Source organism: Stegastes partitus, unplaced genomic scaffold, assembly GCF_000690725.1.
Source record: "Stegastes partitus isolate 25-593 unplaced genomic scaffold, Stegastes_partitus-1.0.2 Scaffold2344, whole genome shotgun sequence".
NCBI classification, from domain to species: domain Eukaryota; kingdom Metazoa; phylum Chordata; class Actinopteri; family Pomacentridae; genus Stegastes; species Stegastes partitus.
Genome location: NW_007580075.1, coordinates 14,153 through 27,753, shown reverse-complemented (window position 1 = coordinate 27,753; position 13,601 = coordinate 14,153). Strand labels below are relative to the sequence as shown.

Genomic DNA, 13,601 nt, shown 5'->3' with positions numbered 1-13,601 from the left:
CCTAATAGTAAGAACATACATAACACACGCAACAGTGGGAGGAATTTGACTCCTACAGCTGTCAGGTGGCCAGGTGGTGGAAGGAAAGTGAACAGAACTTGGACACACCATCTGGAAACCACAAATGTCAGCAAAATGTCACGGCTTTCCCAGCAGTTCTGGAGACATTTAGATCTAGACCAAACAAAAACAAGTCGACCGACCAACAGACATCTCCTCCTTGCCCCAGTGAGTTCTGCGTATAACCCAGGGTCTCATTCCAATTGGATGTGCCCAGAAAACCTTCAAAGGATCAGATGCCTGAACCACCTTTGACATGACGGAGCAGCAGTTCAACTCTGAGCTCTTTCCAGATGTTGGAGCTTCTACTTGGATCCACAATGCCAGTGTTTCAGACACTACATAAAGCTAATGACCATAAGTGAGGGTTGGAGCGCAGATCGACTGGTAAGTCGAGAGCTTTGCCTTCCATCTTAGCTTCTTCTTCACCACAACCAACATTGCTGCTGATGCTGCGCCAATCCGGCCGTCAAGCTCAAGCTCAGTTTTTCACTCATAAACAAGTTTTCATGACACTTAAACTTCTGCTCAATCCACCAGTTTCTGGCAAAGAACAGTTGCCTCGTACTAGAAGATGCTAACTCTCTTGAGTCTAGTCAACAGCAATGTTAAAAAAGTCTCCTTGGTTCAGATCATAGTCATTGTTAGAAAAGATGACAAAATCCTCCAACTCCTTCTTTTGCTTCTGCTGAGAGTCTGCAGTCATAATTTGTATGAGCACAAGAGGTCCTAAAACACAAGTCTTTTTAGACAGTTGAACAAATGGCCAATGCAGTAGTTTTTGTGGGGACGACAGCCTCAGTCCCAGGTGAGCTGTCCTCAATCAGTTGGCATGTCGTCCAAAAGCTGCATGCGAACGGCCTGTGTAAACCCGGCCACATGCACACGCAAACACAAGCTCTCAAAATGTAAATGGTTTTGTCAACTAGCTAGCAGAAGAGGAGGGAGTGAGCAAGGGACAGGAAAGAAAGTTGAAAAGCAGAGCAAATTGGACTGCTTGTTTCCTCAGAGCGCCTCTGACAGCTCAGTCTGGGTGACTGTGCTGTTTCTCTCTCACTCCCTTCCCCTCGGAGGCTCTACCTCTCTCGCCCTCTCTGATTACCTCTTTGCAGGCGAATGAAGCTGGGAGAGAGGCGAAGAGAGGGGAAGAGAGAGGAAGAGGCTAGTTTCCACGGTGATGGCTGATGAAAGAGAACGAGGCAGGTTCTGCTCGGATGCACACCTCTTTTCTTTTTCTCTCTTTCTTCTTTTCCCCTTTCTCTCAGTCTGTTCTTTCTCAAACGCCCAAACTCTCCGTCTCTCTCGCTGTCTCTCTTTCTCCAAAACATCTCTCTGTTCCTGTTTAACATCTTCTCATAACCCCTCCTTTACTCTACTCACATTTACAAAACATCCATTCATCCCTTTCCAGTCTCCCCTTCAGCTTATCTCATTTATTATCATTTTTATACATGCGCATTTCATGTATCCTTCCACACCAAATGACCAAAAGTATTTGGACACAAGAACCTGCACGTCTCATTCCAAAGCCATGAGTATAAACGTGCTGCTTTAACAGCCTCCAATCCTTTGTACAGACACTGAAGTAGAACAAACTGTTGATACAAATGCATGTTGATATATAGACATCGTTCTATGTTTGCTGTATGTACATTAAGATCTGTATCTTTAGTGAAACTAAAGAGCCTCAAAGAAAGAAAACACATCAAACAAACTATGAGCACATAAAGTGTTTATGGACTTTTGGCCAGTGGTGGAAGACATACGCACATCCTTTACTTAAAGCCTTCTTTCACTCAAAAAAAGCGTTTGGATCACTGTGCAGAACAAAGTTGTGCTCAGAGTTTGACACTAGATATCAGTTTTTAGAGGAGCATGTTCCAACTTTTGCCAATGACTTTGAAAACTGAGTTTAAATTGTGCACTTGTGAGCAGGATTTATGACACCACAAGTAGTTTGGAAGCCAATTCCTGCATTGCACAAACACTGAGAATGAGTCTTCAGTCAGGTTGGTAAACTTTTAAAATGAAAAATTTGACCTTTTCAAGGAAATATTATTAGAAATTACTATTCAAAGTGTTTTATATGTCTGCATGGAACCTTTAAGCACCTCAGAGTCGTACCAAGGCTGTCACAATTAATACATTTCAGTCACATCAATAATTGCAAATAATGATTTAAATGTCTGTTTTTGGTTCATGTTATGCCACTGTTTATTTTAGATGAGTGGTATTAGTGCCTTTGACCTCCAGCTTTTTACTGCCCATTATAGAAGTCGCATCCTCCAAGTTATTGGGTTTTCCTTTTCCATATGGCTCAAAGCCAAAATCTGCCCGCAGCATCTAAATCCATTACAATAATGTCAACAGATGATCCTTGAAATGCATTCAGTCGAATATAACAAGTTTAAGCACCTCGAGATAACTGGTTGGCGCCATTAAACAATGTGGGAATACTGATGGCAGTGTGACCTTTCTGTTAGTTGTATCTAAAGATTGTGGTGAGCAGAAATAACTGCGATCAGGTGATTGAACAACAGCCTTAAATCCTGCTTAATTAAAAGCAGTCTTATCAAACCAAATGTGCTTATTTTAAAAGTAAAATTCCTCACCCTGCCAAAAAAATGAGCCCTCTGACTGACATATGACATGAAGAAAATGGATAAATTCCATTCTTTAGCCATCTAATGGGAATAAATTCTATCATAGAGGCAGGTCTGGAGCCTAAATCTATTGTGAAAACATAAAAAACATTATTGTAACCTTGGAAGTCATCGCTGCTCCAATTTTAGTGTCACTGTCGCTGAAACTGATGTTTGAAGATGGATAATTTGGGCATAATTGAAGAGGTAGTGATAAAAGAAGAAAAGAGAAAGTTATGTAATGTGAGGATAAAGTACCCTTCACTGACTGTAAACACAACACACAGAGAGTTTGTCAGGCTTCTGCACTTTCTACCAAAGAGCTGGTAGGCAACAAAGGGCTTTATTCTAGATGTGAAGAATACTGATGTACAAAACACTGAAATACTAAATACTATGAAATATTGGGTAACACTGCAATGCAAAATTAAAAAAAAAAAAAAAAAAACATATTTTTTGAACAGTTTATAAAATAAATTGTACTCGTTGCTTTGAGCCACTTTATCTGTCTTCAGCCTGTTCTTCTCTCAACCTTTCAAATAATACCTTTTTTTCCTTTTGCTGTATAAAATAAGTATAAAATAAGTAAGCTTTAGGTTTTACTTCGTCCTCCCTCTGCCCCTCGTCTCTCCCAGATCTCTCTCTCTGTCAGGTATGGTCAGCACACTTTATTTTCTTCCCCCCTTCTATTCAACTCTCTTGCCATTCTCCTCTTCATCATTTTTACTCCCAAGGCTCAATCAAACTTTTTTTTTTTTTTTAAATCTCCTGCTACATCTCCTCCCCTCTTCCTCTAGCCTTCCTTCTCTCATCATCTCCCTCCCTAGATACTTTCCTTTGAAACATGGCTAAATGTCCCATGGCTCTGTCTAAAAACCCTCCCTCTTTTCAGACCCTGGAGCATTTATTTTACATACTCTTTTCAGACTGTGTTGCAACTCTGTTCCATTTATCTTTTTCATCAACTATCTGTTTTTTGACCGTCATGTCTCAGCCATCATCACCTCTTTCCTTTCCATGCACCATCCTCCTCAGTTTCTCTGTTAAACTGACTCCATCTTCCACCGCCCTGCCTTCCTCTCTACATGCCTGAATATTCACAGGACTATCCTCACTATACAACATGAAAACCTGAAAGCTTAAAGGGATGCAGACAGGTGATAAATTTAAGGAAAAACCCTTGACCCCATAACCCCTGTTATGTTGTGCGTCACTGCAGATCAGTACTGTTCTGAGTGATCACCTTTATGTCACGCTGAAACACTTCTATCTTGATGGAAACGGTCGCTTCCAGGATGACAGTGGCCCCATCCACAGGGCATAAGGGGTCACTGAATGCTTTGATGAGCATGAAAATGACATGAATCATACGTTACAGCCTTCGCAGTCACCAGATCTCAGCACCTATGGGAGATGTAGGGCCGACATGTTTGACAGCGCTCTCTACCATCGTCGTTAAACAAATTTGGGAATATGTTTGGGAAAAATGTTGTTTATCCCTCCAGTACAGTTCCAGACACGTGAGGAATCAATGTCAAGGAGCATTGAAGCTGTTCTGGTGGTATGGGGTGATCCAGCACCTTACGGAGACACTTTATGTCTTTTAATGTGTCACCCGTTTATAGTTTGATATATTGGGAAATGTTCTCATTTGCTTTCTGGCAGAGAATTAAACGATCTTTTCTGCTTTACAGGAGGCTATAGCCAGGCTAGGTTAGCTTAGCTCAGCTCAAGAACTGGGAACTTGGGGGACAAAACAAGCTCGGCTCTGATTACAAATGACCTCAAAAGATCACTAGTTCAGACACATCTTTTCTGCATACAAAAATCAAAGTCTCAAAATGATGAATGGCTTAATGGGAGGTTATTTAACTTCTTCTTAAGTGGGAGCAGTAACTTCCTGGAGTTTGTGGATCCAGGACATTGGTGCTGCAGTCCGGCTGTGAAATTAAAACCTGGAATTGAAAACAACTGTGTAAATGTAATGCGAGTAATGCACAATGATATCAGCAAAAAAATACTTCAAAATGTGACATGTAATATTGGCATTGGCCCAGAATGAACACTGACAAGCAGATAATGCTAAATGTTGACACTTTTGTTTGCAGTTGTGTTATTCCTTATGTGTTTGTTCATTTGAAAAGCATATGTTTGTATCTGCCAGGAGGCTATTTTGATAAAAATAGGTATAATACTACATTAATTCCACTACAGGGGGGACCTGATGCTCTCTGTAATCAGGTGGAAAAATATCTGTGCATAAATATCTGTAATCAGCCAAAATGAGTTACAAAAAGTTGGCATGTCAGATATTGTCAAAAGTCCAACTTCGTGCATCTCTAATGTAACCACTGGAAACGTTTGCAGTAAAAAAAGCACTAAAAATGAATGGACTGAAAAATAAAACACAGGCATCAAAAAACAAAATCCAAGCTGGTTACTTGTACATAATCTTACCATGCACTTATAATCTTAATATTGCTATACCCAATATTTGGAAATGTGAAGTGTTTCAAATTGCAAACCCCAGCTTTTCTTTTTTTTTACTCCATCTGCTTCATCTTCATCGCTCTTTTTCAGTGACTTGCTCATTGAAAGTTTCTTTTGACTAACAGCAGTTTTATGCGGTCTTATATGTAACAGACATTTATGAGAGTTGTATCAATGTTCTTATGTGACTCTCAATCATAAGAAAAATGAGGGAAATTTGCTCAAATCCTGAACTATTGTTTTAAAAAGACACATGTGAAGGACATTTTTAATGAAGTACTCAAAATGTTTATGAGATGTAATCCAAAAACTGTGATATGTATTAAATTTATCATGTTTTTTTTGTTTGTTTGTTTGTTTTTTTTAAATTAAAAGCAAACCAAGAAATGGACATTTTGGTCAGAAGTTAAAATGGAACGTGTAGATCACTCAGTATGAGTCTACTGTTACAAACACCACATCTCATTCCCATCCTCTTCCATCTCTTGTCTCTGAGTCCCCAGAGGGCATCACTGTTCCACATTATTCAAATCAAATGTTACCTCTCGCCATCTTTTCCCAATTTTTCATTTAGACCTCCTCCTATGCGTTACCCTCCTCTCCCTCACCTTTCCTCTCGCCTCCTCTGTCTTTACCCCGGCCCCTCACTGTCAGGTGATTGTTTTTATCCCAGACACGGTCAAACACCCCACATCTTTAATTAATGCCAATCTCTCTAAGCTCTGACCTCGTTTTTTTCCACTCTGCCCTCCATTCCTCAACCTCCACTTCCCTCTATCTTCCTGCGGCCACCTGACTGATCATTTTTATCGCTGCCTCTGTTTAAAACCCTCTTCCTTTTCTCTATTACCAGGTGATCATTTAGCTCCCCGGTGTGGTCAAACACTCCCCAGAGATTCACCTGAAACAGAGGGCAAGCACGCCTCATCCATCACTTTTTCACCCTCCGCTCTCCTCCACCCCTCTCCCCTGCTTCATTCATGCACATTCCTTTCTCTGTTCATTCATGCTTTGTCTCCATCGTCTGACTCCCCCGCCCCCCACCCCACACCTCCATCCTTCTCTTCTCATTTCCTGGCTTCCTTGTGCTCATTTATTACAACACCGCGGCGCACCTGCAGAGACACAAACTGCATGCGAGAAATCCCAATGCAACCAGATGCTGTCGGTTGGCAGAGAAACCACACAATCATACATTAAAGCCCACTACACACCTGGTATTAGCATCTGAATATTTATCAGCTCAAAAGCATTTGCATTTATCCATGATATTAATAAGCTTCCTAGTTACCTAAATGCTTTATGTGCAGGAGAGTGTATGCTGCTGTGCTCAATTACAAATAGGACATTATAAATTCTTCTAAAAACTGCGTAAGGTGAAGGTTGTTTGTAAAGTTTGAGTGTGTTATTATTCGTGGCAATATTCAAGCTATTACACAATCACAAAAACAAGCATAAAGCAGTAAAGAGACACTGGAAATGATGTATTTCTCTGCAAATTCAGTCATGCAGTATGCATCACTATAGCTTTCTTATATTCTTTTCTGGAAATAACGTATTTAGGGATTTTGACAATGTAGGCCAAGCTGATAAAACAATAAGAATGTGTACCAGTGACAGGAACTTCATATAGTAGTATAGCATTGCTTGATAATTTCACTCAAATGCATTAGATACAAACCGCCATGAAAGCAAGTGACAAAAAATTTAAAGTTTGATTGCATGACCAAACCCCAAGCTTCTTGTTTCTTGCCTGCTGTTATGTCCCTTTATAGTGGAGCCCATTCGATCTCCGTCACTCTCCTTGTTGGCTGTAAAAGTGCACCAGCGGGACCTTCCTTCGTGATCAAGTAACACCTACGACCTTGTGACCCGACCACCTGCACCAGAACACTCCCGGTGGCCTGCTCTGAGGCCTGACAGACTTGACATCAAAGCGCGGGCTGAAGGCACGTGGCCCCGATTCAGTAACACCTAATCCTCGCCAGCCTTAACCTCAGTGCAGTGCACAACCTCCAGGTACCCAATTTTCCTTTTGCACAAATTCTGTGACATTGTACTTACGAATTTCAAGAATTTACTTTTATTTACAGCATCTTACTGAAGGGGGCTGCAAGGTGGTGCAGTTAGTAGCACTGCTGCCTCGCAGCAAGAAGGTTGCCGGTGGGGGCTACCAGGATCTTTCTGCGTGGAGTTTGCATGTTCTCCCCGTGCAGCGTGGGTTCTCTCCGGGTTCTCCGGCTTCCTCCCACAGTCTAAAAACATGTTGAGGTTAATTGGTGATTCTAAATTGTCTGTAGGTGTGAATGTGAGTGTGCTTGGTTGTCTGTCTCTAAGTGTAGCCCTGTGATAGACTGGTGACCTGTCCAGGGTGTCCCCTGCCTTCACCCTAAGTCAGCTGGGATAGACTCCAGCCCCTCGACCCCAGTGAGGATTAAGCAGTGTACAGATAATGGATGGATCTTACTGAAGTTGGTCAGTTTACCTTAAAGCTAATTTTACTCGCTTTCTTCATTTAATGTGTCGTCTCTCTTACTGACCCCTTACATTAGAGAATGGTCTGGCTGCACTTCATATCTCTCTAGTATTGATGAAAAAAACATTTATTTAAACTAATAAGGATCAGGATCAAAGGATGCCACTTTGTGTTCCCTCAGAAAAGCCATGGGTTGTTTTGGTGGAAAAACTGCATGCAGGCAAATGAGAACTGTAACTGAAATGGCTTATTTAGAAAAAAAAAAAATAGCACAATCCAAACCCTTAGAAACCTACAAATGTTCAGTGTTGTGGGTTGTTTTTTTGTCACAGTGAAGTGAATGTTGAAAACATAACACACACACACAGAGGTGAAAGGAGAAAGCCACATGATACGCATGACCAATGGTAGGCCCCTCCATCCAGTGAGTCAGATTAATTTATGTATGCGTATCACAGTGAGATCATTCTTTTGTCCCTTTTTTAATTATATATTTTGTGCATGTAAATTGATTCATTTGTATTTTTCATTCTTCGGTTTACATTAAAATTACAATCTGTGAGCCATATTCCAAGTCAGGTGGCATTATTCAAAACAAACGTTTTCTCTAATGGTCTTCATCGAAAACACGTCGTTTATATCAAAAATTATTGATTAAAATGAAACATTTTATCGTGATTTCTTTTTTGTGATTTATATACATTAGGATGTCGACATTGTTTTGGATTTTTCACGGAAGGCATTTAGACACTCTTGTTTTTCTACCGTTGCGGTGGAGTTATGCAGGTGCCTTTGCTAATAAAGCTGCATTCCTGAAAGACTGTCCTGAACCCTAATTTACATATTAATTAGAAAATGCTGGAATATTTTTCGACAAATGTGATACATCTCAAGCCAAGAAAAACAATATTTCTGCACGGGCTGAACTCATTTTTGCTATGCAGTGAACGAGTAAGAAAAGGGTACAGTTGGATAAACTTTTAACTGTTTGGGCAGGATTTTTTCTGAAGAATAGCCAAACTGTACAGGTTGCATTTACAGCAAGCTTAGGTCTGTTTAAAACAAAAAACAAAACAACACAATTTCCAGTAACATCTATTTTTCTTTATCCAAATAAGATCTTAAGATACTACCACAAAGAAATAGGGTCAGTCCAATTACAGCTCACTATTAGCTCATTTGTGAATGATGTTCGGAGCAAAATCCTTTTTGTTTCCTTGAAGAAATAAGATGAATCTTGAGGTTGTTTTCCTCTGTCCTCCATACTGACTGTGAAATTGTGCCACTGTAAAGTGTGCTACACGCTGCACAGTATGTATGCATGGCTGCTCTGTGCATTTACTGTAAAAGCACTGCATGTATGATGTTTCTTTCCTCCCCTCTCTCGTTTTATCCCTCATTTACTCACTCTCTGATGTCGGGCAGAGTACAAGCCACACATACAGACATCCCCTTCCTGACAGTTTATGAATTATAAAACCATGACAACCGGGGGACCTGGGAATGAGTGAAGTGGGGATAAGATGGACAGAATTACAAATGAGATAAGAGAACTTATTCCCTTTGTGTAATTGTGTAAAGGCGTGCATGAGTGGCTGCATGTACAACTGCATGTTTCTGTGTCTGTCGCATGTGTGTGTGCGTCTGTTAGTGTGTGTGTGTACGCGTGCACTGACATTGTGCTGACATTGTGTTAACTTGGTGTACTGCTCCCACAGCTGTGCTTATTTGGTGGCTTGGGAATATCCTAGAATTTGTCTATTTATTCATTCAATTACAAGTGTGTATGTGTGTGTGTGTGTGTGGGTGTGTGTGTGTGTTCAAAAAAGCCTCATACCTGCACCATCTGGACCCTGTAATAGTCTTTTATGCCCCCCAGAATTAAATGGTGATGTCTGGCTCAGCCACACACACACACAAAAGAGGCATGCACGCTCATACTGGAGGAAATATTTTTATGGTCATAATGAAGCATCAGAGAGCAAAAATCTTGAGAGTGTGATGCTCAGCTCAATACAGGTGATGGGTAAGTCACCCCGAGTCTTAAAGAAATAATTAGAATTTTCAAAATTTTGCATAAGGAGATGAGAGGACTGATATTTTTTCCCTCTTGGTGCATTCAGCATCATGCTTGGGCCAGATTAGCATAAAAGACAGAAACAGGGGCTTATGACTTGCCAAATAGTAAAGTATACCTTCACACAACTCTTGAGTTGACTTATTGAAGATTTTATCTTGTTAGCCAGCATGCAAACTGAAAATAAATCCAAGAATCACCTGTTTTGTTACTCGGAGCTTTACCTCTCTGGCCTTAACAGTCACATTTTAAAATGATGCTATGACATCTGGTTTGTTTGACAAGAGGAGAGGACAACATGTAGGCAAGGTCAGAGTCCCTCATCTTGGTTTAGGCTTAGGTGTTGGATTTTCAAGTTCACCAGATGGCCACAAGACTTCAGAGAGCTGATCTGATACTGTAGTGTGTGGGAAAAAAAACAACAGCTGAGTCCCGGGATCCAAATGCTTTCAGAGTTTCTAGAAAAAAATGGTTTTGGTGGTTTCATGTTTTCCCATCTCAGTTAAATAATTAAATGAAGCAAAATGAGGACATAAGAAGTGCCGGAAGTGATGTGCAAACCCAAATATCAGCGGACACACCGCTCAGCTCACTACAAAAACGACATTAATATTCATCTGATTTCATGCAATAACTACAAAGTTGGTCCTAACAGTGTTTTTAAAAGTGAAACTGCACCACACCCCTAAGCAGGAAAGGAGGATCCCCCAAATATTTGTAATCACAAGCAATGACCTGCTTCCAAGAGCGACAAAATAGCTAATTTTGTCCCCTAGATATTTTCTGGTAAACTCCAAAACCCATTGGGGGCTCTCTGAACTCTTGATGTCAGTCATCTTGTCAACCAGAGACCGTGAGCACAGCAGCTGTTTGCTCATTCAAAAGTTTTTGTGTTCTGTGTTATCCATGCAGTTGATTAATCACAGGTGTACAGCAAAAAAAAAATAAAACAGTCTCTGTGTGTCACTAATACACATGTAGACATGAACCTGCATGCTACTGATGTTGCAGGTAAGTGTTGCTGAGTTTCTCTGTGTTCCCTCTGTGTGCTGGGATTTACTGAACATTAACATTTAGCTGCTGGTTAAAGGTTTAAAGCTGAAAATACTGAGAACTACTTAGTGCTGTATGGATTGTGTGTATTTGAATACAAAAATAAGTTAGTATCTGTGCAGCATCAATTCCCACGTCATCAGCACTAACCATTAGCCACATAAGTCCCACTCCGGTCATTGATTAGACCCCGAAAAACTCATCCCTTTGTATCATAGTCACATATTTTGATTTTTTTGTCAATGAAAGAAAAAAGAAATCCCTTAAAACAGCTTAGATCTAACCCTGCAATGTTGCTTTCTCTTGAATGTGCAGATCTGTGACGCCCCTGCCTCTGTCTACAACCACCTCTTGCCACTCGCTGCAGCTCGAACACACCTCTGCTCAAATACTGTAAAACTACTCTATGTTACACAACAGTAAGTTGTAATATTGGAGGAATTCAGCCATATGTGTTCAAAAGGAAAACAGATACTGAAGAAGAAGAATACACAAAGCAACACCCTGGAAGCTGACAGGATAAGTTACTTAGCCTCTCACATGTGACACATCGCCATCTGAATGCATGTTTTTGAGACGGTACAGCATACAGTACAGCTTGCAAGATGGAAATGCTAAGTCATGGCATTTACTGTTTATTCTGCTCATTATGTGTCTTCTAGCATACAAAAACACCATGTGGGCGTGTAAAAAATGTGATTTCTATCGGAAGGTGTCTTTAAGTTTCCTCCAACCACAACCTCCAATTAAAATCGGACCCTTGGTCAGATGACCAGAGCCAACTGCGGGACACTTGATGTTTCTCCACAATGGTCTGATGAACGTAAAACTATATTAGAATGTGATTTATGTCATGAACTCTAGACTAAGGTTTCAAAAAGCCCGAAGATTCAGTGGAAAACACAAAGTCAACACACGTCTTCCCAAAAAAACATCATTCTATATATTATCAATGCAATTTAGATGCAAAAAAAAACCCTTTGTATGACAACTATGTGTGTTTGTGTAATCAGCAGGTGGTTGCCAAATGCACACCTGATCCCACTCAAACACAACAACCTGCCCAAATGTGTGTTTTCAGACTGCCTGCAACAAGACAACAAGATGCCTTCAAATAAACAAACTCCTAACAACACCGGGTGCGAGCGTCCTGGTTACAGTGTGCAGATAGTGGAGCAGTTGACTGGCTAATATGACAGCCAGCTGTCTGAGCCCATTGGTGCTTTATTTGTACCTTCAGCACTCAAATAAGACACTTGTTGCATCAACTTAAATGAACAGCTTCAACTGGTGACACACAAATTAAATTAATCCAAACTCCAAAGTTACCAGGTGATATTAGTGCCGTTGGTTTAACTTATATGTATTTAAATTATACGATTCCTTCCAAGTGAACAGTTTGCAACTTAATTTTAAGAATAGACAACTTGAAGTTTCCAATTTCTCCAATTTTGCTTTACCCAAAAGCAAATCGGAAAACCTGATTTAGTCATTACACTTCTCCTGCTCTGTTCTTTTCTTTCCTGACCCCAGATGCAGTGAAACTATTTTTGCACTTCATCCAAAACTAGAATAACAGTTTAAAGGGACAAAGTGCAATTTCAAGCTGAAAGAAGCCAGTACAGTGGACTGGCATCACTGAGCCAGAGAGCTAAATGAGATCCAAAGTAACAGACAGCTCAGATACATGTTTTACAGTGTATGCAGCACACTGTAAAACATGTATCTGAGCTGTGGTTGAATTAAAGGACTGTTTTGAGGAAATCTTACTTCTGCTTTGGTGAAGGCCGTTTCCTTTTGCAGGTTTTATCAACTGAAAATTCCGTTTTGTCCCTTTGAACAGATGTTGGAACTCGAGAGAAAGTGTGAAAATGAGTTTTGCTGCTTCTTCAGCGTTACATTATAGATTTTCCTGATGCATCTTTATCGCCGTTTTCTTCAAGTAGGAGAGAGAATGACAGAATTGTGTTTGACATTTTATGTTTGCGTTTCCGTTAAAAGAAATTGGAAACTTTTAGTGAACTTTGAACTGGTTTTGGTGCATGTAACTTAAACCAGTGGCAAAAATTTTACTTGGTAACGTAATTCGGATAAACATTCAAGGCATTCAGATGCATGGTTGCATGATTTTTTTAAAAAATCCTTTTGCGTTGCACACATTATTTTGATGGACTGAGTTGGCAATAATGATGCATCCACTTAATATTCTGCGTAAACTGAACTCAAATTTCTGTTGATGTCAGACTCATTTTAAGTTGAGATAACTTAACAAAATTGATCACTTCAAATCCATTCAGCCCTCCTGTGTGTGAACATGTCTGGACGATTTCAGGGTTACAGGGATTATGTGCTGCTGTCACACAGGACAGATGTGCACACACTGGGCACACCAGTTGTGCTACATGGAGACAGTAGGGGAGACAGGATGTGTGTTGAACAGACAGCTACACACACACACACACACACACACACACACACACACACACACAGACGTGTCCACACACTTGCAGCTCTGACAGACAGACAGCCAGTCAGTCAGACTGATCACGTACCTTCCAGACAGCAGGTTCGCCAGAGGCCGGAGTGCGTCATCACCTCCTCGTTCTTGCGGCTCGTGTCGTTGTCGCCGCTGCTCTTCACGCGGCAGACCCCGCGCGAGTACAGCCAGTAGTCGGTACCGACGGCGATGGTCATGAGGCTGAAGGCGGCGAACGCGCCCACCGTCGTCACGAGCATCTGGACGCCGCGGTCACACATCAGCATCTTCATATAGGCGGCTCCTGTTTGACTTAATCTTTTTTTT

The 13,601-nt window shown here is 40.8% G+C and overlaps 1 protein-coding gene across 1 annotated transcript in view; it reads right to left on the bottom strand.

Annotated features, from left to right (window-relative positions):
• LOC103374742 (voltage-dependent calcium channel gamma-3 subunit-like) overlaps positions 1–13,580 on the bottom strand; it is a 33,923-nt gene extending 20,343 nt beyond the window's left edge. Inside the window, exon 1 of the mRNA XM_008304880.1 lies at positions 13,351–13,580. Coding sequence (XP_008303102.1) covers positions 13,351–13,567 — 217 coding nt within the window. The 5' untranslated portion in view covers positions 13,568–13,580. The remainder of the gene's footprint in view (positions 1–13,350) is intronic.
• Positions 13,581–13,601: the final 21 nt, after the last annotated feature.